The sequence below is a fragment of the Cydia splendana genome, chromosome 8 (assembly GCF_910591565.1).
Source record: "Cydia splendana chromosome 8, ilCydSple1.2, whole genome shotgun sequence".
Taxonomy (NCBI): domain Eukaryota; kingdom Metazoa; phylum Arthropoda; class Insecta; order Lepidoptera; family Tortricidae; genus Cydia; species Cydia splendana.
Window position 1 is genome coordinate 15,883,891 of NC_085967.1, and position 27,436 is coordinate 15,911,326.

At 40.2% G+C, this 27,436-nt stretch overlaps 1 protein-coding gene across 1 annotated transcript; it reads left to right on the forward strand.

Moving 5' to 3' along the window:
• The first annotated feature begins 776 nt into the window (after nt 1–776).
• LOC134792899 (regulator of G-protein signaling 9) lies at nt 777–27,182 on the forward strand. Its single transcript, XM_063764340.1, has 14 exons — nt 777–914; nt 5,975–6,133; nt 13,447–13,543; nt 16,194–16,250; nt 16,594–16,703; nt 16,968–17,186; nt 17,477–17,659; nt 18,615–18,790; nt 19,884–20,087; nt 20,631–20,852; nt 22,615–22,815; nt 22,984–23,634; nt 23,917–24,189; nt 26,939–27,182. The coding sequence occupies exons 1-14, from the start codon at nt 858–860 to the stop codon at nt 26,997–26,999; spliced, it is 2,670 nt and encodes an 889-aa protein (XP_063620410.1). The 5' UTR covers nt 777–857; the 3' UTR covers nt 27,000–27,182.
• Nucleotides 27,183–27,436: the final 254 nt, after the last annotated feature.

Consider the following 27,436-nt stretch of genomic DNA (forward strand, 5'->3'; position numbering starts at 1 on the left):
ACTAGCTGAGGTGAGTGATATTTTAATCTTTCGATTGCTTCAAAGTTGTTGAAATTTACTGTTCACAGTTTATTTCAAATCTCAACAGAATTACATAATATTTTGAAGTTTTAGAACGTTCGAATACTTGATTGAAGAGTATTAGTTTCTAAATATAATTAATGTAACTTTTCAGATACCGGAAATCAATGACATCCTTAGATGAATTTGTCAATTCATCAGCATGGCTTATCAAGGTATAATAGTTTATTTATTTTATTCTATATAGAAATACCTGATTTTAACATACAAAGTTGAACAATTTATTGCCTATCGGCTCTCACTGCCCTGCTGCTTTCGGATATTAAAACCTCTTAAAATTTTCCCTCATTAGAACAAAGGATTCCATTTCCACAAAAAAAATATGTACGTACAAATAACTTTTTCCCTCATTAGAACAAAGGATTCCATTTCCACAAAAAAAATATGTACGTACAAATAACTTATTTCACACAGACATGTTCGCGGCCAAAAGCTAGTATGGACCTAAACGCAGTAAAACCGCCATGTAAATAGTTGTTTATACACTGCGGTAATGAACATTACCATAATTTACCGTGTATTACCGCATGTGGCAAGGTGGTTGTTTGTGCCTAGTTTAATAGGCAGGGCTGGACCGATCACGCAAGCATCCTCCCATTATTACTGCGGACTTTGCCGAGTGCAGATTAGTAACATAACTTTATATATTCGTGAAAATTGAAAACTTGTCACACTTAAAATAAATTTATGTTAGTAATAACAGGGTACTAGAAGTGCTCAACATTTTTGGAGGTAAACCATACCTACAGTAAATTGCTAAACTCCGCGATTATTTAATGATGGAATCTTCAACTGACGGTGAAGACGATGATATTGATGACATCTGTGATGACGTAAGTTATATTATAATAAACCATACAATACATATATTGAAACTAATATTAACCGTGCGCCCACCCGGTAGGGGAGACCGAGGTGAGTTTTTACAGAGGAGAGTTGTCACATTGTCGATTTTTTGGAATCTAGTGACTGTTAGCGAGGTCGCAACAGTGTACGTTTGTTAGCTCGTAACTTGAACTAACAAACGCGCGCTATTGCGACCTTGTTTTTAGTTAATAGATTCCAAAAAGTCAACGGTGTCACAACTCTCCTCTGTCACAACTCACCTCGGTCTCCCCTACCTAGGTACAATTAGTGTGGGTTTCCTTTCCGGTCGATCAACTACTAGAAATTAAGTTGTTGATCGAAATATTATATGTATAGACATCTACCAAATTGTATCGCGGCCGAATGTTCGTGAGGTGAGGTGAGGTGACAAACAGTGAGGTTGACAAAATTGGAAAATCCTGGAAATAGTTATTTACGATACAAGTGCGGAAAAGAGGAAATTCGAAACGAGTGGCGATAAATTGTTGTGAATTACCTTTTCGCACGCACTTTTGACATACGCACGAAAAGTGCTATTTTACGCACTAGTGCGGGAAAATAGGACCATATGTACTGTAAATTGTCTTTTTAGTCGGTCACTCTTCACAGAGTTTGTACGGCTTTCATAGCTCTCTTTATGTCTTTACATAATTAAATCAATGGTTTGTACATATTACGTGTCTACGTCATCGATTCTTGACATCTGGACCTATCACAGCGCGGGGTCCCACATCTAGACGGAACGAACAAAAAATAACCAAATGTTACATAGGAAATACTTTATATACCGTAACCAAACATTATATACCGTAAAACGGGGTCAACAGAAATCGCGGGGTGAATAGAGAAATTTTGAACTTTTTCTTTCAAGTTGTTATATTTAAAAAGGTACATCACTAAAATTAGATTTTTTGGAATGCGTAAATAGTAGACTATTTATTCTCTACATTGATATCAAAAGAACTTAATCAAACTGCCTAAAAGTTAGATTTTTTTGACTCTAAGTAAGGTCTCGCCGAGGTAAGAAATGAAGCTTGTCTGAACTTTGTTCTAGCGGTAAATGTTTTGACATTAACTAAGTAAAAGTTAGCTAATCTGGTAATATAGTATCTGTAGTACCTAATTAATAAATAATATCACTAATTTTCTCTATAAAGAAGCATTTTTTTGCAAAAAACTAATAACAACCAATTTTACGTGATAAAGTGGACACGCATATGGGGTGAATAGTTACGCCATAAGGGGTGATTAGATACAACAAAAGGGTGTAAAGACAAGCCTTGGGGGTTAAAAGACACGAAAAAAAAATTTTGTGTGAAATAGCTGTTTAACAGATATATATACCATTTGCCAATAGAGTATCAGCATAATAATGACCAAATTCGATGCCTATGACAACTAAAACTTAATATTTCTATTCACCCCTTTCTTGTGTCTATCGACCCCGTTTTAAGGATATGGAGAAAACAGGTAGTTGTCTTTGATTTTCTCTGAATTGGGTAGGTAAAAATTTATTTCACAAATGCAAAATTGAAGAACTAACCAAGACTCAAAAAATGATATCAAAATTTTTACTTTTATCATTTGATTTATTGGCGAAAATCGTGTCTTTTCACCCCGTTTTACGGTATAAATAGTACAAAAGTTGCTTCAGCATCGGCATGGTGTAGACTCTAGCCTGTAGAGTGAGTCATCCTTAATGCGCACCGTTACTTGCAATATCCATAAAAGGACTGATCCACGCTATAACCCCATACTTGCAAAAGTAGTATTGTAGCTTGTACCTAGGTACGCTACACCGCACATGCGTAATTAAACAACTGTTCGATGTACATATTTATTTATTTAAATGGGCTGATCTCATCAATCACAGGTGAGCTATTTTAAGTCGTTCGTTCACAATAAGAAAGCTAGTTTCAATCCTCCGCCTATGAATTATTGATCTTTCTACCAGCTGAGGCATCAATGTGTATGAAATGTGTGTATTGTTCGTATTTTAAAATTAAAAGGAGGGTAATTGTCTATGCGTGTATTATGCATATTTTAACAGTTTAGTATGTGTTTTATCGCGTTAGTTATAAAGTTATCACTATCATTTTGTGAAAGTGTTAAAATGTATCTACCTAGGGTAGGTAGATACATTTTAACCTTATATTACAAATTAAGTACCTAATACATACATCTCCAAAAGGTAACCATGCTACTTGTCCTAGTAGAACGGGGCCTCAAAATTGCAGTTTTATTTGTAGAGATTTGTCGGAAACTGTGAGTATCATATACGCAGTCAATGTCTGATAATAGGATACTGATCTCCTCTTTCTACTTTAAAAATCCAACACCTACCTACTTACTTATTACGCGATAGATTATATGATTTTTGTTGCTTAAGTGTATTCACGCAAAAACGGCTGAATGGATTTAAGTGATTATTTTGCACACAGAGTTTATAACTATTTGAATACCTAGGTCATAAATATTTTTTATTCTAATATTTAATCTCTCTCTCTCTCTCTCTCTCTCTCTCTAGGTAATAATCGTGCTAGTTGATATTGATTTCATTATTATACCGCAGGAAAGGTATACTTCTACGGAGTTCTTTCTAATGGCAAAAAAGAACTATAAATTGTAAGTTTTTACTTTCTATTTGTGCGATAATTGCAATGCGCTCAGGCAATATAACTAAAACCAGGTACAAAAAGTTAGACAAGCTGGAAGTGTAGAAGCATTTCCACTTACGGACCACATTGAAATAATAATTTTTACGTGTGACGTTGCGTTTTCATTCGTGTAACCATTAGGCATGCGTTTAATTTCTTCATCTTTAATCTAATAGTATTAGTTTACGTGCTACAACAATTTATTGATTTACTTTAATCTTAGAATACTTACTATAGATGGTCAAGCAAATCTTGTCAGTAGAAAAAGGCGCTATCCCTTCGCGCCTACATTTTTCAAATTGGCCGCCTTTTTCTTCTGACAAGATCTGCTTGACCAACTATACTTAATATTAACAAAGTTTAATTGATTGTATAAAGGCGACCACTGATTACCAGTTCGCCGGACGATATCAGCCTGTCAGTGAAACGCAAAATTTGAGAGCTCCGAACAACTGACAGGCTGATATCGTCCGGCGTACTGGTAATCTATGGGCGCCTTAAGATGTGCAAAATTGTGGCTATAGTCGATAAATTCGTGCTTCGAATTTGACAGCCCATGTGGATGGCGCTGCACGGTTCTGTACTTTAAATTATGCGGTAAACTCTGCTTTATCGAAACTTGACGCTTGACAACAGTTGCTAAACATACAGCTAACATAATAGCGTCGTGCAGCGCCGTTTAATCCGGCTGTAAAACTCGGGGATACGTTTTTTTTCCTCATACATCTCTAGAAGAGTTATTGATTTTAGAGGCAAATAGAGATCTTTATTTGCATAGCAGGTATTTTAGATATATGTATATGGACCCTGGAAAGGGTGAAGCTAATTTTATAGTTACTAGAGATTCTCCACTGCAATCAATATCTCTTTGGTGATAAGGAAATTGGGTAGGAAGTTAGGAACTTACTTTATATGCTCCCAGCTGCCCCAGCTATGCTATAAGTTTTTGGAGACCGTCTACGGCTGGTTTTGTTGTAGGTTACATGCGGTGCTGATTCTATAACGTTAGGTTTCATTACCATCATCTCAGCCATAAGACGTCCACTGCTGAACATAGGCCTCCCCCTTGGACCTTCATTACGTACCGGTTGGAAGCGACCCGCACCCAGCGTTACGTTACGTAGCGTTGCGTAACGTTAGGTTTACATAGTATATATTAGGTTTACATTGTATTAGCAACATCAACGAATTTATTTATCATTTGTCCTTTTCTATTTTTAAGTGCGTTTCTTAAGTGCTACTTTCTATACAGCTTATGTACTTAATACTTATACATTTCAAGTATATTTTCCCCTTTATTGAGACGTGCATAATTCATTGAAAAATAATAACTTCTAAGTATTTTCTCCGTCGTGGTCATAAATATTTATAAATTTAAGTAGGTACGTATGCACTTTGTGTCGTTGAAATAAAAATAAGAAAAAAGTTTTACATATTTATGAAGCAAACTGTGGACACGGCGTAAAATTAATTCATAATTGTAACTTGTGTGGTAATAGTTTTTGTCGCATTAATAATCGGTATAATTGAAACGTTAGAGAGGTAATTCGATGTAATGTATTAGTGAATGTTATCTAAAAAAAATTGTCGAACAGCGCGTAGTGGATTTGCAAAATCATTGCGACTATATATCGTATTTAATACACTCAGGCCTATTCGGATTTCGAGATTATCACAAGATCTTGAGACGATTTAGAGATCAACTAGATCTACATTAGATATCGACTAGATGTGACTTGGATATCTAAGTCATAACTTGTCGAAATCGTTCAAGAGGACCTCCAGAATCGCGGAAACGTAAAAATGTAACATATCTATCTTACAAATATCTTTAAATTATCCGTATCGTAACTTGTTGAAGTCTAGTAGAAGTCTAATTCATTTTCAGAATCGAGCCGTTTATCATAATACCTATTTCGCCTTATGTTAAAGGGATACGAATCAGTCTTCGCCCAAGCTATCACCAGGGTAATTGCGTCAGATTGGGGTAGTTAGAACTACAAGAAAATAGATATGCTGAGATATAACTACCAAGGACGAATTGTAAACCACAGTCGTACTTATTTATAAAAACGAAAATCTAAATTTCGTTATTAGCCTCTGTCGCTCTCGCATATTTAAGTGATAGAGAGGCAGATAAAGACATTTCGGTATTACTTTTTTGCCGTAGGGCATGTGGTAGGTACTGCCTTAGCCCGAGCATTTCGCCGAGAGACTCAATTATCCCGGATGACCACAGTGACGGTCGATCGGTGACCTTCTAGATCCCTTTCATCGATAAGAAATACCTTATGAATGCTGCCTATAAAATTTCCAATACGAGCTTTTAGAAAGTTGGAAAATAACAATATTGTATTTTTGTCCGACAGGTGTCGGGGGCGCAGCGCGGGCGCGAGCGGCATGCGGCCCCTGCGGCAGACGCCCATGGAGGTCGGCTAGCGCGCGCCCAGCCCCCGCGCCCCTCCCCCCGCCCCACAGCCATGGAACTCTCTGACGTGCCGAGACACCGACCCCTTGCCTTCGATAAGGTGAGTGTACTTTCCTGTTGGACTTGGTAATCCATGCAGCAGAGCCAGAGTCAGCAAGCGTCCAGCCCCCGCGGTACATATGTATACTTACATGGTGGCCCAAAAATACGTTGACAACGTTTTTTCTAATTATTTTAGTAAGTACTTACGTAACTAGTACAAAGTAAGTTAAAAATTAAAACTACACTCTTTTTATGCAACATAAATTAATTGTCTTCAAAATAGCTTCGTTTCGCTTTGATACACAAACGCAAACGTTTGTTAAAATTTTCAACGAAATGCCGCAGCTATTTTATCCCATTCTTTGGCAAGTCCCATTTTTTGAACTTATGAATCCGGGAAAATTAGCAGTGGTGCATAGATCATTTTTCCGGATTCATAAGTTCAAAAGAGTGGCCACCCTAGTCGCCTGGTCTAAATCCAATGGATTATAGTTTGTGGTCAATCTTAGAGACAAGGGCCTGTGCTACTAAACACAAAAGTGTAAACGCTCTAAAAGCAACACTTACCAAAGAATGGGAGAAAATATGCTTGGAGGAGCTGCGGCATTTCGTTGAAAATTTTAACAAACGTTTGCGTTTGTGTATCAAAGCGAAAGGAGGATATTTTGAAGACAATTAATTTTTGTTACATAAAAAGACTGTATATAGTTTTAATTTTTAACTTACTTTGTACTAGTTACGTAAGTACTTAATAAAATAATTAGAAAAAACGTTGTCAACGTATTTTTGGGCCACCTGTATACAGGATGAATACAGGATGATTCATGAGACGTGAGCAGGACTTATCCTGCACACTCAGTAACTGATAATTGATCGATCACCGTCGTATTTAGGAGAAACAACAACACTTTTTCCTATTTTTAGGGTTCCGTACCCAAAGGGTAAAACGGGACCCTATTACTAAGACTCCGCTGTCCGTCCGTCCGTCCGTCCGTCCGTCCGTCCGTCCGTCCGTCCGTCCATCCGTCTGTCACCAGGCTGTATCTCGTGATCTGTGATAGCTAGACAGCTGAAATTTTCACAGATGATGTATTTCCGTTGCCGCTATAACAACAAATACTAAAAACAGAATAAAATAAAGACTTAAGTGGGGCTCTGGGACTTAAGTACTTGGATGGGTGACCTTTTTATAGATAATGGTACGGAACCCTTCGTGTGCGAGTCGGACTCGCACTTGGCCAATTTTTTAACTTTTTGGTGAGGGCAAATTTAATTCTCAACAATCATGATCAACCTACAGGACCTAATTAATAAACATAAAACCTCTTTAACCGTAATGGCATTTTGATTACGAAGAAAATAAACTGTCAAACTTGAGTGAGATACGAGTTTTCAAAAGTAACCAGACCGTTATGACAGTAATGACATTCAATTTGACACAGAATATCGGTAGTTTAGTATTCTAATTTTAGGGTGACCATGCATGTCGTAAAAAAATTAAAAACTTTTTTTTTCAACACGACTAGAAAATTAACGTTAACCTCACTAATACTGATACGAAACAGTTGCTTATAATTAACGATATACGCAGTGTTAGTCCTGCTCACGTTTCCTGAATCACCCTGTATATAGGCATATATTTGCAATACGATAATAGTTGCTTGATAAAATTGATAACCAAACAAATAGATTATATGATTATTTCAAAACTTAACAAGGAGCGTCAACGAGCGGTGTAAAAGTGGAATTTTGAGCGTTGCGAGGGTTCTAGGTTTTAACAAACCATGCTATCGAATGAAACACAAAAATGTTTAGGTACCACACTGACGCGAGGAAAATACTAACTGTAAAACGTTACAAATCAAATCCGAACGCTAATTGATATTTATTATTCAAAAACATCATTTAAAAATAAATTCTACCAGCCAATATGAGGAATCAACTCAAAAATTGCATTATTTACTTTGCCACTTTTGTGAATAAAATGTAACTTTCTCATCAGTTATATTAGGATAAAGAGAACGTTTAGTAGTGTAGTGAATTCTTTTAAACAGTAAGTGTAAGTACGTAATAGGTACGTTTTCATCAGAGAGTTCTGTAGTAGTGCTTATATAAGAATAAGAATCTATACATTTTTGAGAATTACGAAAAGAGTTTTTTACTTTTCCAAAATATTTTTTCACCATATTGTAGCCCTTGTTAAGACGTTTTTAGACCTGAACCATTTACGTAGCCCTAATACTCACGAGACCAGGGCGATGTCTCACTCTCACTCTGACTGAAATTGGAGGGCTATACTGATGCGATTGAAAAAACATTTTCAATTTTACATGCGATAAACATTACCAGAACTAATTAAAGACATGTCCAGGATATAACGCCGCATTGGCGGTATTAAGATACCTATTATTTTAGCATTTTAGCATGTGCGTATGAAAACTGTCACCTTACTGCTATTTTTAACTTGGAAACTTAAATTTAGATGTCACGGTCCGCAGTCACAGGCACAAAAATAACGATGAAAACATTATGAAGGCATTTAAGATATTTATTTTATTTGTGTATACTTTAGTAGGTACCTACTCGCTTTATGAATTATGTCGGTAAAACCCCGAATTTTTAATCCTTTCAATAGCATAATAGCTGCTCAGGTTTCTAAATTTTTTCTTAAAAACATAATTAGGTATGTACTTAGTGGCCCATGCAAAAATTTATTGAATGTAGGTAACTTAAATAGGTATGTTAAAATTATCTTTACTAAACTCTAAATCATAATTAGATTCCAAAAAATATTGCCACTGCAATAATTTGTTTGTAAAATAGTAAATTCCTTTTTATAAATAAATACGTTAAGATAATTTATTTATTGGTAATTTTACGCCTACGATTTTAAAAAAGTACTTTTATTTACTTATTTTTACATAAATACAAGACGCGCTAGTAAAAAGTGGCAACATTGTCTTACTTTTTTGGAATCTAATTATGATTTAGAGTATAATCTTAGTTTATAATAGTGTTGTGCTTACTAAAAACTGTAAATAAGTAACAGTGAAGCAAATAGATAGCAGCCTCTCATAAATGTTAGCACTTTGATTTCTATTTCGGTGCGGCGGCCACTTTCCCCTACATTATGCATCACGTCGATTCTAGAAGTAACGCCTTCCCCCTGCTATTTATTTTTAACAAGAAAGCCTAGAACGGCGTCTCTGGCTTTTCTGAAAATCGATAGGGTGCGCTTCACCCGGCTTCAAGTTGGCCTCTTCTTTCCGTATTCGTAAGGTAAGCCCTCGCACGTCATGCATATGTTAATAAAGATTTTTCGAAAACATTACATCGTTATATCAATCAATAACGTCTGCATTGGCTCCTTGTTGTAAAACAGTTTTGATCCAGTCTGGACGAAGGTCGTTTTGCGATAAAGCTTCGGTAATGCTTTGGGGACTCGTCCGACCTAATCTCTGTTGACATTTCTCGGAAGCCATTGCCTTGAATGTGCCGTGGTCACGGCAGCCGGTCGTGACGGAGCACACAATCAGCGCGACAGCCGCTTCAATAAGTCCGATCCATTACATTAATTGGCGAAAGCTATTACATGAGAATGGTACGGCGAGAAATAGCGAGACTGGTTATTGTTTCTGCCGTTGATGTCTGTGATTTACAACCTAACAACTCCCGTCGTTGATTGTAACGACGCCACACACGCTCGGCTGCAACCCTTTGTTGTCCCGCGGGCGCGGGGCCTACGCATAATGGTGGCTGGAATAACAAACAGGGAAACACATTTCTGTTCCAAGAATGCTGTTCTCATTCTCATAATATCACGATCCTATTTACTCTAAATTAAGCGCAAATATTCAACAAAGATTTTTTCCCAGGGGGTGGAATATCTCCGCGCCTAAATTTTGCGCGCAATAACCGAGAACCTACTTATAAGAAAGCCTTCGAGAGTTTTGGGATGATGCCAGATAGCGAGCTAGGAGACAAAAAGCGAAATGGGTCCGCCATATTTCCGTGACGTCAGATGATGACTTAGCAACAGATATCTATACGGGTAGCGATCGCTGAAACGAGTTTTCGAGGAGAGTTTTTAATCTTTGCATATTTTGTAGTAGGAGCAGATTGCGGGCTTTCGGTTCGGGTGAGGTCCGGTTTTATTATAGAAGAGAGGTCGGCGGGGAAATAAAAGGGCTGAGTGCCTAACTCTGCAACTTCGCCGCCATTTAGCCATCCTCCACTCCCGATTGGCTCAATACATTCAACCTAAAACTGGGGCTTTCCTTCATTCAGTGCAAACCACGATCGAACACAGTATATTCCACATTTTGCGATTCTGTATAAATAGTGCGTTCTAGTCCACAGTTTAACGACTTGGCTGGTTAGCGACTTTGAAGTGATTAATGATTGAAGTTTCAGCAAATGGTTCCGTATTCCGTATAATGGTTTATTAAATGGAATCGACCACGAATAATGTACATTGTAACTATTCATTTTGTATATGTAGGTACCTATATATCATAAAATAAATACAAATTTAAAAAAACATCTTAAATATTTACCCCTTTTACGAATCGAATTCGTAATGTCAGTCCAGCCAAAAAATGATTATTTATGTAGGTTTTCCCAAAATACAACTAGGTATCGTTAGTATATAAATCTGTTCTGTTGTACAGTATGTCGTAATTGCAAGAAGGTTTTAGGGTCGGTTGCACCAAACTGTTCGTATCGTTAAAGAGTTCGCAATATTTTTATGTATGGATAGTTTCATAGTAAAGCGCCGGGGGGCGCCGGCTGACGTTGATCAGTCTGTCAAATGTGGTTGGTGCAACTGGCCCTTACAATAAGAAATATTTACAACCCTTTAAGTACATAATCTTGTTAATCCTAATAGATCGCAATATTGTCTTCAATCATTGTGTATCCCAGCGTTTGAAAACAAAACAATCGAGTGTATAGTCTGATTGTCGAGCGGTACGGAGGTCCGGACCGCGGGATGTGACCCGGCCATGTAATTCTATCGGTTGCGAGAGGACGGGTGTGCCCAGTTTTTTACCTACCTTGTGTATCATGAGCTCCAGATACGTAAAGGCTACGCGTAAGCATATATTGTACTTATGCTGGATAATGTAAGCCTTCAACTCGCCCGTGGTCGGTGACTGGTTAGAACGGCGCCGCCGAGCTGCGATCGATCGGCCCCGTGACGTCACCGCCTTAGCCTTCGCGCTCCCGTCTCCGGGGACGAATCAGCGTCCACTAACACGCTTAGTCCAACAGTTTAACTGACTATTACACAACTATCATATCTTTAGGATAATCAACGGTCCGCTGAATCAATAAACATACCTATTAGTGGGTTGTTATTTAAGATTGCACAATTCGTTGCTATTTGGATTAGTCATTTGTAGAGTCAGCAGCAGAAGTTGCTAAGCGGGCGAGGTGTTCAAAATTACGGCCTATTCGGCCGTATTTAATAAATACTCGTATTTAGGTAACTAAACCTTGCAATAAAGCTGTTGAACGAATTGATACAAAGGCAAAATATCAAACTGAAATAAGGAATCCGAATAAAGCATTGTCGTATGGGTTAATCTAACAACACAACACACTACCCATCTATTCGAATGTTTGAATATACAAAATACTTATACCAATATCTGTATCTGTATCCGGATTTAACATGAATGCTACAAAACCCATCAAAATATACGAACAACGCGCCTACGGAGAACAATAACAGAAATCTAATTTCGCCAGTGCAGCTAAACGGAATAGGAACCATTAACTTTCCCAATTTCACGGAGCCAATACACAGCGCGATCGATATTTTCAATCTGAGCTATTACTACCGATTGCATCTTCGCCGTTGGCGCGGTTCGATCGAGTTTGGCGCTTTAGCGCTGCATCGGCTTTGTGCTCGAGGAGGCTTGACTTGAGGGTGTTGGAGGGTCTCGGCCCTCGGCAGCTGAGCTCGAGTGCACATTGACCTAAAAGGACATAAATGACGTCACTAGATTCAAAAGCAATCGCCTTGGACGCATCGCTTGGCCTTCCGATTTATTTTTAACTTGAGAACTTAGTTCGCGACGTTCATGTTTTGTTTCATAAGTTTCATAACTTTGACTTTGCTTTACGATAGTCTGTTTTTTTTTAAAACTATGAAGCCCATAGGAAGTACATTAACTCACATTTATAGACGGGTCTATCGCGAATTTATTTTGTTACCTTTATTTACCGACGTTTCATATACTTTTCGTCGGGTAGTTACACAGATCTCTGTTTTGACATTTTGCTGGGACATCAGTTAGCCGCGACCACGACCAGTGAAACCTGTGTCGAAACGTCGGTAAATAAAGGTAACAAAATAAATTCGCGGTAGACCCGTCTATAAATGTGAGTTAATATGTGTTCAAAACGCGAAAGTTTCAAATATTATATTGCAAACCATAGTAGTATGAATCGCTCATTTGTCTCTGCCATAGAAAATGTATGTCGTAAATGTTATGTTCTCCTGCAAGTCCTGCAGACTACTGGAAAAAGAACTATGAATTCTGCAGAATCGCTAAGGCATGATAAAAGCTTACGAAATCGGTTCCGTGCAATGCAAACAGAACGATGCGCGTTTCTTTGACATGCATGTCATGTTATTGGTAATGGTATTACGCGAAACTTGGTGAGCACGCATGGCGTGCGGGGTGTTATTAGCGGCACATAATGTTCTAATAATGGTGGTGAAATGCGTGCACGTCATAATTTGCCTACGTTTTCAAAATTTATGTATCATGTAAGATATTTTTGTTTGGAGACGGATGATAAATGTACAAATGTATAAGTTTGACTAAGGGCCGATACAGACGGACTTCAACCCGACTGCAATTTGTATGGGAACTGCACGCTGACTGAATGCCAACTGCAACGTATTAAGTAGGCACTTATACAGTTAATAAGAATAAAAGTTTATGCTAAAAACTATTCATAAACGCGCTACAGGCTTCAATTAGATAATAATCGTTTCCTTAATACTTATGTCATTTTGACTTAGCTATATATTTGTAAAGCTGACCACTGACTAACAGTCCGCCGGACGATATCGGCCGGTCAGTTGTTCGGAACTGTCAAATTTTTGTTCTAACTGACAGGCCCATATCGTCCGGCGGCCTGTTAGTCAGTGGTCTGCTTTAGAAAGGGATACCTGAAACATAAATTGGGTACCTAACTAATTGATGCTTGTCTTGACAATACCTAATATTCTTACAAGTTTCAAGTGTAAAGGCGGTCCTATATACATCACGTATACCTTAGTAGGTATTACATTATATCGTCCTTTTTTCTTGTAATTTAGTAGATTTAAATTTATGTTCGCTTTTCTAATTTCAGATGGAAAGTTTAATAAAAGAAATGCAAGATCCAGAAACGGGTGTGCCTGTACGAAGTCAAAAACTCTTTCTCACCTACATTCCGTCTGCTTTTATGGGTAAGATTAAGTCTTATCGCAATCCTAGTTAATAATAGTCGCATTGTTATCTCTCACGCAGCCAAAACAACTTGTCCAACTTGAAATATTATCAACTTCCTCTATGTAGTACAAAAATACATTTATTTAATTTATTTTGGTGACATTTTTAGCAACACTGGTAGCCCAGTGCGGCTTCCAAGCCTTTTTGTTTCGAACCCCTGCTTATACCAGTGATTTACATGTACACAACTATGCACGAAATATTACTTATGTGGTAAAACCACCCAACTACCTAGTCCAAAATCTCCCAATTATGATTTAAAATTATTAACTCTAATATTTTAGTTTAGGTGTGACTATTATTTTAATGACGCAGTTCTTAGGCAAGAATCTTGCCTACATAAATCATAAATAATCTTGTCTTACAGTCATAATTTACGTAATATACCATATTAATAATGGATCAAACAAAAAATAACATTGGTTATCGGTATCGATCCTTAATTACGTATCAAACATGTGGCCCATATAATATTTAAAACTTTCGGGTTTGAAACATATTAACATTATTAACTCACATTTATAGACGAGTCTATCGCGAATTTGTTAACCGCGACCACGACCAGTGAAATCTGTGTCAAAACGTCGGTAAATAAAGGTAATAAAATAAATTCGCGATAGACCCGTCTATAAATGTGAGTTAATAAGTTGTAGTATTGAACTATAGTTGGGTGATGTTACTCTTCGGTATATACAGGCACCGTGAGGAAACCTGCATACATTACAGCTGCAAAGTGCAAATAAAGTGCACGTGAACTCCTCTATCCGAATTGGGCTAATAGTGAAGACAGTAGCTCTAAACCTTTTTGTGAGAGAAGCCCTTTGCCCAGCAGTGGGACGTCCTTACATAGGCTGGTGATGTGATGATAATAATATATTTTTTATCAAATCACCAGTTATTAGAAGATGTTTAAATTAGTTTCACTAATCCATTTTATTTGTTATGTTCCTAGATTGTAGGTATCACGAATTGGCATTTTTATTACTAAAATATCAAAATTATTTATAGAATAAGTACATGAAAATTAAGGCTGTCCTCAAACTAAGCAATAGCAACGAATTATTTGCAATTTCAAAACCAATAAGAACATAGCTACAATTCTACAACACAAATAGAGCTACATGCATACTCGTTGTTTTTTATTTGCTTTAATGTTATTTTACAATGTGGTTTTGAAATGTAAACTTTGTTTTGCATATAGCCAACGCGAAGAAAGAGGCTCTAGAAATGTCTCACTCGGCTCATTCAGGTAACACCAGAACTTCTACAAAATCATTACTCTATGTTGTCTAAAATTACCTACTGCACAGCAGGTTATTTCTGTCTACGCAATATACCTATAAGCATACAAATCAGTACCTATGCGAAACATTGATGTCGAGCCATATTAAGCGAAACTAGCCAAAGTAAACAAAAAAAATGCCAATTTCGTTACCGTGTACACCCTTTTAATAATAATTTAGTGGTAAATGGCATAGCCCGCGAAAGAGTAGGTATATAATCCAGAAGTCAGCAATAAGCATGAGCATTGTGTTGAAAATAACCCAGTAGGTAAGACTTCAATTCTTTAGAAATGTGCAAGATCTGCCAATATTTGCCTACGAAAGAATATTATTGGTCTAAGAGCAAAAAAGAGTGATTTTGTTCAGAATTGAGCAATATTTGTGCATATACCAGCACCACTAGGTACGGCATGCGTTGCCCGTCTGATTATAAAATCAATAGCGAGCCATATTTAATGTCTGCCGGCGGCCGTTCACCGCCGCCAATTCTTGCTTATTCTTACCCATTATTTATTGACGATAAACACAGGTTCTTATTGCACATAAATGCCTTCTAACTATGTACTACCCTATCGCTTAAACAAAGCAATTTCACATGTCAGTTTAAGCCGATACCTACTGGCGAAAGTTATTGAGATAAGTCAATTCACCTGTAGATTTGTTGGGTTTTCTAGCTAGGTTTGGGTTTGGGCGCCTATAGGAATTTCATGTTTACTTATTAGGTATGTAGTCAAGATGGCCGAAACGGTATACTTATCATTTTGTTATCATTAATCTAAGAAAAAGAAATAAATTCCAAAAAATAACAAGATGTAACAAAAATATTGTGAGCATAATCGGCTGCAACAGTTTTTTGTTATATTCGAGAAATGTATAAAATGTAGCGTTAACAAATTAAATTACATGATTTATGTCGTAACATACATATACGCCTCTATTCGATTTTTAGTGTTCCGTACAAAACTTTGTTCACGGAACACTTATGGGATCACTTCGGTCTTGCAAATCAGTTAAATGCGTTTTTCTCAGAGACCATTTGACGTAGATACCTATTTAAAACCGGATCTAAACTGTACGTATAATAGATTCCTTGGTTGGCAGACTCTGAGGTGCGAGCATTTTAAGATTGGCTAACCCCTACTATCTACACCATAATGCACGTAAATGTAAAATTACAAATTTCTCCTACATTTGCTACTTTGACAGATTCATAATAAGTGTTCTTTTTAAACTGGCTTTATCTGTAATTCAACTGCTCAGTTGCTCACCTGGGGCCAGAGCAACCACAAAGGGGGCACAAATGGGCTAATTTTCCATGTTTCAGGTTATGATCTTGTCGAATGGCTAATGGATCGGTTCAACCTCGACGAACAAAGTAACGGTAAGTTTTCGTAATTAATATTTTTTTATTAGTATTTATAAGATATGTATATTACCTACACTTAATTTATTTTTATAAAAAACAATGACGACCGATGTTTCGACGCGGGTGTCATCGGCCGTGGTCACAGAGAAAGAGAACTAATTGGTCAAACTAAAAGTACCCGACTTGTAGGGGGTACACATCACAAATTCGTATCACCCACTGTTTATGGAGACTTTTGTAACTGCTTAAACACATTGGATTTCTCTCCCCAGTGAGATATCTCTAATTTTTCTCTATTTCGAAATACACCATACAATATCAGTTGTATTAACGTGAGTATTTTTCTTTTCTGTTTCAGTTGAAGCAATAAATTTAGCCAATCAACTCTGCCAGTATGGTTACTTCTTTCCTGTCAACGATTCGAAAAACTTAGTGTTAAAAGATGATTCTTCTCTATATAGATTTCAAGTAAGTGCACCCAATTTTATATTAAATTGCCGCCACGCAACGTATTTTGTTTATATACCTAAATGGAGACGGAACAAGTCATGATGTATGAAAACGCAAACAAGTTTGTGATCAAATATCTGTCCGCCTCCAACGTATCACGCACCATAAATGTAGTTTAGAAGTAAATCTCAGACAAATGTATTTAAGTATTAAGATTCCAAGACATTTGAACAAGTGTCACCCAAACCCCATAAATAACCTGTTTCTCCCCTTGTTCCGCAGAGCCCATATTATTGGCCGTGGCAACCGCCACGGGTCGGCGGCTCGGCGCCCGGCCTGGCCGGCTCCGACAACGTCGAGTACGCCATTTACCTCGTGAAGCGAACGCTGCGCAACAAGCAGCGACATGGTCTCGAAGACCACGAGGTCGAAGCGCTCGCCAACCTGAAGAAGAACCTCGCTGCGAAGTGGGACTTCATTACTATGCAGGCTGAAGAACAGGTTTGTTCAATAGCTTAAGTTAGTTTATGCACTAGGTAACTCGTGGAGTGAACGTTGCGAACCATATTTGTCGAACTGGTTTTACTATGTAGACTGAAGTCATAGTTAACTAAGTCAAACTAGCCACAAGGAAGAGCAGCCTTATCTAAATTGTCACCTTTATTATTCTAGTGATGATCATATCCAGAAAAGACCGACAATAAAATATACCTAACCAAACAAAAGTTATTAAACCGTACCTAGACTAATAGTCAAAAAAAAAATACTTTATAAGTATTCCATTCCCTTAGGTGCGGCTAGCGAAAGATCGCAAGAAGGGGGATAAGATAGTCAGCGACAGCCAAGAGCGCGCCTACTGGAGAGTGGCGCGGCCACCGCCGGGACAGCCGAGCGTGCAGGAAACATGCCCCGTGCCTGTCCGCTCGAGGGTACCCAAGGCCAAAAAGCGGACCATCCAGCAAATCACCAGAGAGGTACGTCTCGGTCACGCAATCATGTGGAACAGTGGGATAAAGTGAGATAGCTAGGAGCGAGCATCATAGCCACCGCCGGGACAGATGAGCGTTCAAGAAACTTGCCTTGTGCCTGTCCGCTCGAGGGTACCCAAGGCCAAGAAGCGGACCATCCAGCAAATCACCAGGGAGGTACGTCTCGGTCACGCAATCATGTAGAACAGTGGAATAGAGGGAGACAGCTAGGAGCGAGCATCACAGCCACCGCCGGGACAGCCGAGCCTTCAAGAAACCTGCCCTGTGCCTGTACTCTCGAGGGGGCCCAAGGTCAAGAAGCAGATCAGCCAGCAAATCACCAGGGAGGTGCATCTCTTTCAGTCATGTAAAGTAGGATAGAGTGACAGACAGGACCAAGGATACTGGATAGTAACGTGGCCATGAGTATTCAGCGGTAGCCTTAGCTTTACCTACTTCTTTATTCTGAAATAGAAAGTATAGGCAAAATTATGTCTCTCGTGGCTCCCAATGTCCAAAGGCAATGAAATCAATATATTCTGCAGAACCCTTGACCGACCTCATCATACGTCACCGCCCCTACGTCTTCTATTATGTTAGAGACAAAAATCTCTGATAATGTCCCTACGACAATGACTCAGGGTCCTCGAGCGTTTATTAATTATTGGACAACGTGCCTGAGTATTTATCACCCATCCCTTAGGGACAGTCAACTGAAAAAAATATATAGCTAGAGATAATTTTACAAGAAAGCAACATGTCGCAATATTTTTGTATTGTTACTAACTTCCATGTTTTTGCACTTGACTGTTCTTTCGTTGAACAATAACTTAATTGAGTACCTATTCTTAATTCACTATGCACGAGTCGAAAAGTAGATTACTTAGCATTTATTCCACAACCTCCCCTCACTGTCTTCTTGTACCATCTAATAACCTATATTTCTGGTTTCTCCTTCTAGATCGAACATCTAAAAGCGAGCCTGGACCGTACGCGAGTGAAGACGTCTATTGCCCTTGAGGCCCTTATGGCGTACTCGGAGACGTTCACTCCCTACGATCCCTGGCTCACGCCGCCGCAGCCCTCCAACCCTTGGATCAGCGACGACACGTTGTATTGGCAAATCAACAGTCCCTTGTGAGTGACACACTCAGTTTTCGCCAGGAACGGATTAGCCCAATATAAAAAAAAACCTCTAGATAATGCAAGTCTCATAACCCCTCTCCCTTTGAGGCCTCATTTAAACGATGCGAGAACTCGCATGCGAGTTTCATTACATTGCGGGTTTTGATCCGTCAGTTGAATTGGACGTAACCAACAGTCCGCAATGTAACTAAAATTGAATGCGAGTTCGCGCGCCGTCTAAGGGCCAGTTGCACCAACCACATTTGACAGACTGGTCAACGTCAGCCGGCGCGCCCCGGCGCTTTACTATCAAACTTTCCAAACATAAAAATTTAGCGAACTCTTTAACGATACGAACAGTTTGGTGCAACCGACCATAAATCAGCCCTAAGTCTCTATGTAGACGATGAAACCCCTATGTGGCACGGGGCATATAAGCACTTGTCTATATTGCGTTACAATTGGATAATCTAGCCCTGGCTTTCGAAACCTTTTTAAAACTATTTCGGCTTGACACATCTGTTAATGGAATTAGCGATTTTGCTTCCAATTAGCTGAAAAGGTTTTGAAACCATTAAGGCTCTATGACACTGAAATTAGAATATATTAGATGCACCCTCTTTTACTTTGCCTTCTTATTGTTTAAATGGCACAATCGCACAATAGTATAACCTACTTTACTTCCATAACGAATTTCACTTGTGTTTACTTTAAAAACTCAAGTTTCATAGCTCTAGCCGAATAACTGGAATCGCTTTTAGTCTCATCTCAGCTCGCTCGCTCGCTCGCTCAGCTTTGATTAACCATGTTGAACCTAATTTTAAAGCTTGGCTTTGACTTTGACGAATAAGCACCCTTTGGTGCCCATAGATATCATATATGTCGGTATAATGATATTTTTATATACCTGATTCCGAATATATACCTTCCGATAAATATGAGAGCCTGGTTGCTGTGGCCGAAAACGGCTAGGAGATGATGATGATGATGATGATGATGATGATGATGATGATGATGATGATGATGATGATGATGATGATGATGATGATGATGATGATGATGATGATGATGATGATGATGATGATGATGATGATTGTTTCCTCAGAGTGGAAGTGCCAAGTGAAAAGCGCGTGCAACGTTGGGCGATAAGCATCGATGAGCTAGTGTCGGATCCCACGGGCCTGCAGGAGTTCACCAGTTTCCTTCGCAAGGAGTACTCGCACGAGAACATCCGGTTCTGGCTGGCCGTGATGGACCTGAGGAGGAGCAGTGTCAAGCAAATAGCGAAGAAGCTTGAGGAGATATACGAGTAAGTGGTCTGGTTTTATGAAGTGAAAGTACAAAGTTAAAAGCGCGCTTAGAAATAAATACTGAGTAATAACTACCTAATTCGTGTCTGATCCTAAAAAGGAGGGTTTCATTTTCAACAACCAACAAGCTCCTGAACTTCGAACAATCTATTTTATCTCTTACTAAACACATCATTTTCAAAACCTCAATACCATGGTCCAGATTCAAGGGAATGAGTTACTAAAAGAGTGACTTAAAGAGATCGTTGTCGCTTCTGTACAAGATATGAAGAGCTACATTAAAAGCACAGATTATATAATAGTTCTTACGAAATAAAAGTTCATGTTTCGGGAATTCTTCGGAAGATTAAAACCTCCCTAAAAACGATTAGGTATAAAAGCTAAATTGTTCTATTTCAAAAACAAACTTTGACCAATTTTTGTAAGACTCCGATATTCAGACATGACAGAGTAGAAGTAAATTTTCTAAATGGTTTTGACGTTGCTCTTTCATTAACTCATATCTCATATAATATTCGAATTTCGAACACTGTCATCCACAGAGAATTCCTAAAGCCCGGCGCGCCGTGTGAGATCAACATCGACGGTGCGACCATGGACCGCGTGGTCGAAGACATGCGGACCGGCTCGCGGTACGCGCTGGACCACGCCGCCGACCACGTGTACTCGCTGCTGCTGAAGAAGGACTGTTATCCACGGTTCGTGCGCTCCGACCACTTCAGGAGGCTGCTGGAGGAGGGCAAGAATGTGCATCAGAAGAAGAAGTAAGGATACAATGGCTTATAATATAATAATAAACAGTGGTTCTTGGTCACATTCGTCCGCCAAGGATCTGGGGTAGGTAGTACGCGAATCAAATTGGAAGTAACCCACCATTTCCCGTGACTACCGGAAGAAGGAACGAACGATTATAAGTAGAAAAATAAACCTTGCGCTGATAGACAGAGGACAGAGTTTGGTCGGGCACAGATCTAAGGATATGGTTACGATAAGGTTACTCGGTGTTACTCATAGCTAGGGAATGCAATCCCGCATGAGGAATTCAATCCCGGTATTTAGCGAGATTGTCTTTCTCAGTCCCGCGGGATCCCGGTATTTGCGGGATCCCGCAAGTTACTATACAATTTTACGAATTGGTACTAAATTGGAAGGTTAACAACATTTAGAAATAGTACATTGTATATTAAGGGCGATAAACAAGAATTTACGAACGAGTTTGAATTGAAAGCTTAATTAACACAAATTCGTAATTCCTGTACCGTGCGTGGCACACACAATGTTTTTTTATCACAATTGTGAGGAAAAATTAAAACTTCTGCCTAATTTCGGACGTACATTACAACCATAGGCAATTATGATGAAAAAAATATTACAGACCTAAGTAAGTAAGTAAGTAATCATTTATTGTCAGATTGTGCAATGTCAGTATACAGATGTTACAATATTATTTGATTAGAGAGTGTCACAATCAACCGGTTTACGGTATACAATGTCCTTATTCCTAAAATACATATAGTACAGTTCAAATAACCTTAAGATTAAACTAAAAAATGTCTAAGGTACAAAATACATATAATATAAATAAAAAAAAAGCTATTCAACCCTACAATCATAATATTATAAAGCAACATTATTGTTTATTACCTACTAGCTATATTATTAATTACTATGTCAATTAAATATTATTATAATTTACATTGTTATTAAGGTCAATATTCATAAGATAGGTATCATTCACATGTCAAGCGTTAGAATTGTTCTATCTTGAGAAAAAAATCATTGATATTGTAAAAACATTCAGTTAGGAGAAAGGATCTTAACTTGGAGAAAAATTTGTTGTTTGGCAACTCTGTCCATGACATAGGAAGTGCATTATAAATACGAACAGCCATGTAGTAGCAATTTTTCTTACTCACTTTTAATTGGCATTTTGACCTAGGTCGACATTAAAGATTTACGGGCCGCATTTGCCTACGTTACGTGTAGTAACACCTTTTACAAGCAAGTGTGATGCTTGCTTTACACAACTTGCATTTATCACTCTGCGAATCTTCCGTCTTCAAAAAATACTTCCACACACAGCGTAAGTTTCCTAGTAGACACTCCATAGTAGTCTCCGACATACCTACTTAACACTTTACAAGCAAAAATATTCATTCTTATAAATATATGTTTATATTTAATATTTAATCAGAATAGTGTACTCATTGCAAAAGGTACCAAAATTCGGGCGAAATTCTCTTTTGTGTCCTTATCCCTTCCTCCACAGATGCATCTAGGCTCCGTGAAAAACTTTCGCCATTAGGCGCGCGTCAGCGCACGTGTTACTAATAGTAAAACGTAAGAACCAAGTCGCTCTTCAATACCGCAAATCCCGCTTAATTTCCGAGCGGGATTAATCCCGCAAATTGCATGCGGGATCCCGGTATTTAGGGATCCTGGTATCCCGGTATTGCATTCCCTACTCATAGCTGTATATTATGAATAAGAAGGAATTTACCAACTTCAAGCGTAACTCCGTTCCAGATTCTTCAACTTCGGTGGCGGTCAAGTAAAGAAGAAGCCGGGCAGCACCGCGACCGGCGGACTGTCGCGGCGGCGCGGCTCCGACCGCTCCCTGTCGGGCTCGGCGCATGAGCTGGCGGTCTGCGCCGCGCAGCCGCCGCGTCTGGCGGAGCCACCGCCGCACTCGCACTCGCAGTCCAACTTAGCCGACATCCCCTTCAGGTTAGATCAATAAGCACGCACGAACTAGCGGTTTGCGCCTCGCCTGGCTGAGCCGCCGCTCTACTCGCACTCGCAGTCCAACCTGGCCGACATCCCTTTTAGGTTAAATCAGTCAACAAACCGAATAGCACAGCAATAAATAAAATAATAATTTGATCGCTTTCGTAGGGATCCATTGGACGATGACAGATCGGACGTGGCGCCGTGGGAGACATCAAGTCGGGAGAGCTCATCTTACAGCGGCGCGCGCCGTCGGCAGGACTCCGCCGCCGACTCGGGCAGCTCCTCGTCCGACGTCAGCGCCGCCGTGTGCGTCGAGCGCGCGCGCCGTCTGCCGCAGCAGAGCACGCTGGACGGCGGGCTGCGCGGCGCGCCGCCGCCCCTGCGCCGCCTGTCCGCCGTCGAGCCGCGCCACCTCGCGCCGCTCGCCTCCCCGCCGCGTCCCCGCCCCGCGCCCGCCGCCGCGCCCGCGCTCCCGCCGCACCCGACGCCCACCATCAGCGTCAGCTCCGCGCCCGACGACGACTCCGCCTGCGAGCCCCCCGACTCGCCCGACGAGCCGCGCTCGCTCGCCGTCTCCGACGAGCCCTCGTCCGTGTTCGCGTCGGCCGACGCCACGCCCACCGAGCCGGCGCGCACCGCCCTGCGCGCTCTCGAGGACGCGCCCGAGCTCGACCCGGCGACGATCGAGGACACCGGTCCGACCTCGAAGACCGGTAGCAAAATCGGCGATCTTCCAGAGAGCGTTCCCGGGAGCGACGACGCGGAGTCGTCGCCGGCGCGGGCGCCCGCGGTCGTGCCCGCCGCGGCGCCGCCCGCGCCCGCCGGCCCCGCCCCGGCGCCGGTCACCCCGGCCAGTCCCGCGGCAGTGATGCCGAGCAGCACTGCAGCCGTGGCGCCGGCCGCCCCGGCCTGCGCCGCGGCGCTCGCGGCCGTTCCCGCGGCTCCCGAGCCCGGCGCGCCGCCTCCCGCGGCCGTGCCGCCGCCCGCCCCCGCGCCGGAGCCGGCGAGCCGGGCGGCGCCCCCGGCGGCGGGCTCGGCGGCGCCCCCGGCCGCGCGCCCGCCGGAAGCGGCAGGCGCCCAGGGCATGGAGGCGCCGAGCTCGTCCCCCGCGCGGCCGCCTGCGCCGCCAGTGGCGCCGCTCGCCGTGGGGGAGGACATCGGGGTCGACGACGACCACGTAGACAAAGTGCCTTCGGCGCCCCCGCAGGTCCCGACGGACCCCGCGGCGGCGGCCGAGTCGGACGCGACGAAAAAAATTGCTCACAAAGACGAACTGTCGTCGGTTTCGAAATCTAATATTGTTAAGCGTGATAATAAGAGCGACCTCGGAGATCGTACACAGCGGAACGACATTTGTCCCTGGGAGGACGAGTAAGTACCGCCGTAGCCCGCACGCCTCCCGCCGCTAGCGCGATGTTTTGTCCGTCACTAAACTATTGATTCTGCATGACAATATGAAAATAAACATTCCTAAACACGCTTCACTCCTAGAGTATTGAGTGCAACAACTGCCTATTAGAGAAATAAACTTTTTTATATGGGTTGCAATAATTTAGTTACTTTTTGTTATGTTATGTGTGTATATATAAAGTTTAGTATTGCGTACGTATTTGGCGTAATTATATGAGTTGAATATTGCCATTTTGTTGTTTCTTTATCCTTGTGTAGTAGACTGTTTGCACGTTTTGTTTGAAATGCCTGTACCTACCCTGCTCGTGTACCATATACATAATATAGGGTCATTGCGTCAGTTTACCGTCTAGTCCCTGTTTCCGTCCACTTGGCGTAGTTGCCACAAATCATCATCATCATCATCATCATCATCAGGCTATAGTAGTCCACTGCTGGACATAGCCCTCCCCTAAAGAGCGCCATAGCGCCCTGTCCTCAGCTTGCCGCATCCAGCATCTGCCTGCAGTCTTTCGCAGATCGTCATCCCACCTGGTCGGAGGGCGTCCTACACTACGTTTGCCAAGTCGCGGTCTCCACTCAAGAACACGTTTACCCCAGCGGTTGTCGGTTCTTCGTGCGATATGGCCAGCCCACTGCCACTTCAGCTTGCTAATTCTTAGAGCTATGTCGATAACTTTGGTTCTCTGTCGGATGTATTCGTTACGAATCCTATCCTTCAGATTGCCACAAATAATTGTGTATAATTTCAAGAATTCAAGAATTGCGTATAATTTCAATATATACCTAGGTATACGAGTATATAAAAATTATACACAATACTTTGTGGCAACTACACCAAGTGGACGAAAACAGGCACTGGACGATGAACTGACACAGTGACCCTATATAAATATAATTTCCTTGAATCTATAGTTGAAATCATTTAAGCTTACCGTTTAGGACTATGAGCTCTCATGGTCCTAAACAGTCAGCTAAAATTCTTTTAACTAGGTTTACCTACATGTAACTATAATGAGTGATTAAAAATTATAATATTCGAAGTTTGGAAATCTACAGTGTGAAGTAGCAATGTAGGTATATGCAAAATCTAGGAATTACACATACGTAGGTCCCCAAAAGTATAATTTAATTTATTACAAACCGTCTCCAAACAGCTGTTCACACTATTACAGTGTTTCGTTATTCTTTTTGGGACATCTACTTCAGAGCTTGCTTAAGGATACAAAGCAATTATAGCAATTATAAAGTTTTCACCAGCACACCAGCTCGGAAAGGCTTACTTTGCACTTCAAAAACTGATAGCAAAGTTGCATTTTATTCACATGTGAGGCAAAGTAATCAAATTAAAAAATTTAGGTTTTTTTTATTATGTTTGCTGGTAGAATTGACTTTTAAATGATGATTTTGGTTAATAAATATTTAATAACATTCATTTGGATTTGATTTGGTTTGATTTTGTTGATATTTTACATTTAATATATTATTTGCTTCGGGTTGGTGTGGTGAAAAATGTTGTGTTTCACTCGAGAGCAAATTTTGTTTAACCCTCGTGCTTTGAAACCCTCGCAACGCTCAAGATTCCATTTTTCGTACCACTCGCTACGCTCGTAGTTCAATTCTGGAATCTTTCGCTTGCTCGGGTATCAATATTAGCACGAGCGGTTAAACAACAACTTTGCCCCCTTGTAAAACAAATAACTATTGCAGCAAAACACAGTAGTAAAACTCGCTAGAACCATTTTGAATATCCAGCGGAATATCGTCATATAAGGCCACTCCTGGCGTGGACGGCGTGGACCTGACTACCTGAGAATCATGGTATAATAATATACTCCGCCTGGTACTCCATTCCCGTCTTTTCTAGGTCACCTAACTGACACAGGCCTACGTCATCATGCGACAGCGCTATATGATAATATGCGATAGCGCTATATATAGCGGCCATGTTATTGTGACGTAGGCCTGTGTCACTCTGGGAATAGAAGACCATGTTTTATTAGACTATGCTGAGAATGATCATTGAGTAAAAGTCATTCAACTTATATCGGACTTGTAGTCTATTGTGTATAGAGATTGAGTCGATAATCCGTTGGACTTTCAAGATAGTTCTAAACACTTTTACTACGTATTTAATTAATTACACAAACGGGTCTACCGCGATATAATTTCATTGTTTGTACCTTAAAACCTACAACATACCTAAAACAATGAAATTATATCGCGGTAGACCCGTTTGTGTAATTATTTATGTGTACAAAACACGATAGTTTAGAGCAGCGGTCGGCAACCTTTTTTTGCGTAGTTTTAGTAGCGTAGTTAACGATGAGTAAGTTGACGCGGGCCGCACTTTGTTAATATTTATGACTTTATCAGACATTGTCGTTTCTCAATATTACATAGCCAGAGAGGGTCGCAGGCCGCAAGTGACAGTTTCACGAGCCGCATGCGGCCCGCGGGCCGCAGTTTGCCGACCGCCGGTTTAGAGTGTCATACTTTTACTACGTGGTTCATTACCGTGTTTTGCGGTAAACCTAATAACAATTGTACTTTGTACTTATTTTAATGCAAGCTGTAAAGTGGATAGACCAAAAAGAAAAAGGAAGCATTTTAACTGACCATTTGTACACCTTATTTCAACGAGATAAGGTCGAGAATGGTTAATTAAGTGTGCTCCTGTTAATACTAAACCAAGCTTCTTCTTTTTCAGGAACTCATGTGAGAGTGATGCTCCATTTGTTAAAACGTATGCAACGCTCGGTTACTTATAACTTTTAATTTGTGTAGGAAAATATCAAGAATATTTTAAAATTGTCAGGGTTCATTATAGAAGATTGAAATAATATAAATTTAATTTTTTATCTTAGACCCTATGTTCTAATTATCACAGATTAGATCATTATTATGTAATTATATGAATATTTTAAAGTAAATGATCGTTAATTATTAGAAAATTACTTGTTTCATTGGTGCACCCGTAGGTATTCTGAAGTAACAAAACAAAACCTAGAAACAAGAGAAACGGTATTTCAAACATACCTATATAGATATAATGTATTCTCTTGTAAAAATTGTGTTATATTTTTGTCTATCAATTTCGTTGGATACAATTAAGCCTTAATCGAACATAACATAAGTACAAAGTCTTTTAAACATCATATTTTGAGAATAGTCTAATATTTACAGCGATACTCAACCGGGGTTTATT

What these genes read in the sequence shown, in the direction of transcription:
- LOC134792899 (XM_063764340.1), top strand. Translation starts at nt 858, where the DNA reads ATGATGGAATCTTCAACTGACGGTGAAGACGATGATATTGATGACATC. An exon ending in CTATGCAGGCTGAAGAACAG is followed by an intron (nt 17,187 to 17,476) that starts GTTTGTTCAATA and finishes CCATTCCCTTAG; the next exon opens with GTGCGGCTAGCGAAAGATCG. An exon ending in TCCAGCAAATCACCAGAGAG is followed by an intron (nt 17,660 to 18,614) that starts GTACGTCTCGGT and finishes TTCTCCTTCTAG; the next exon opens with ATCGAACATCTAAAAGCGAG.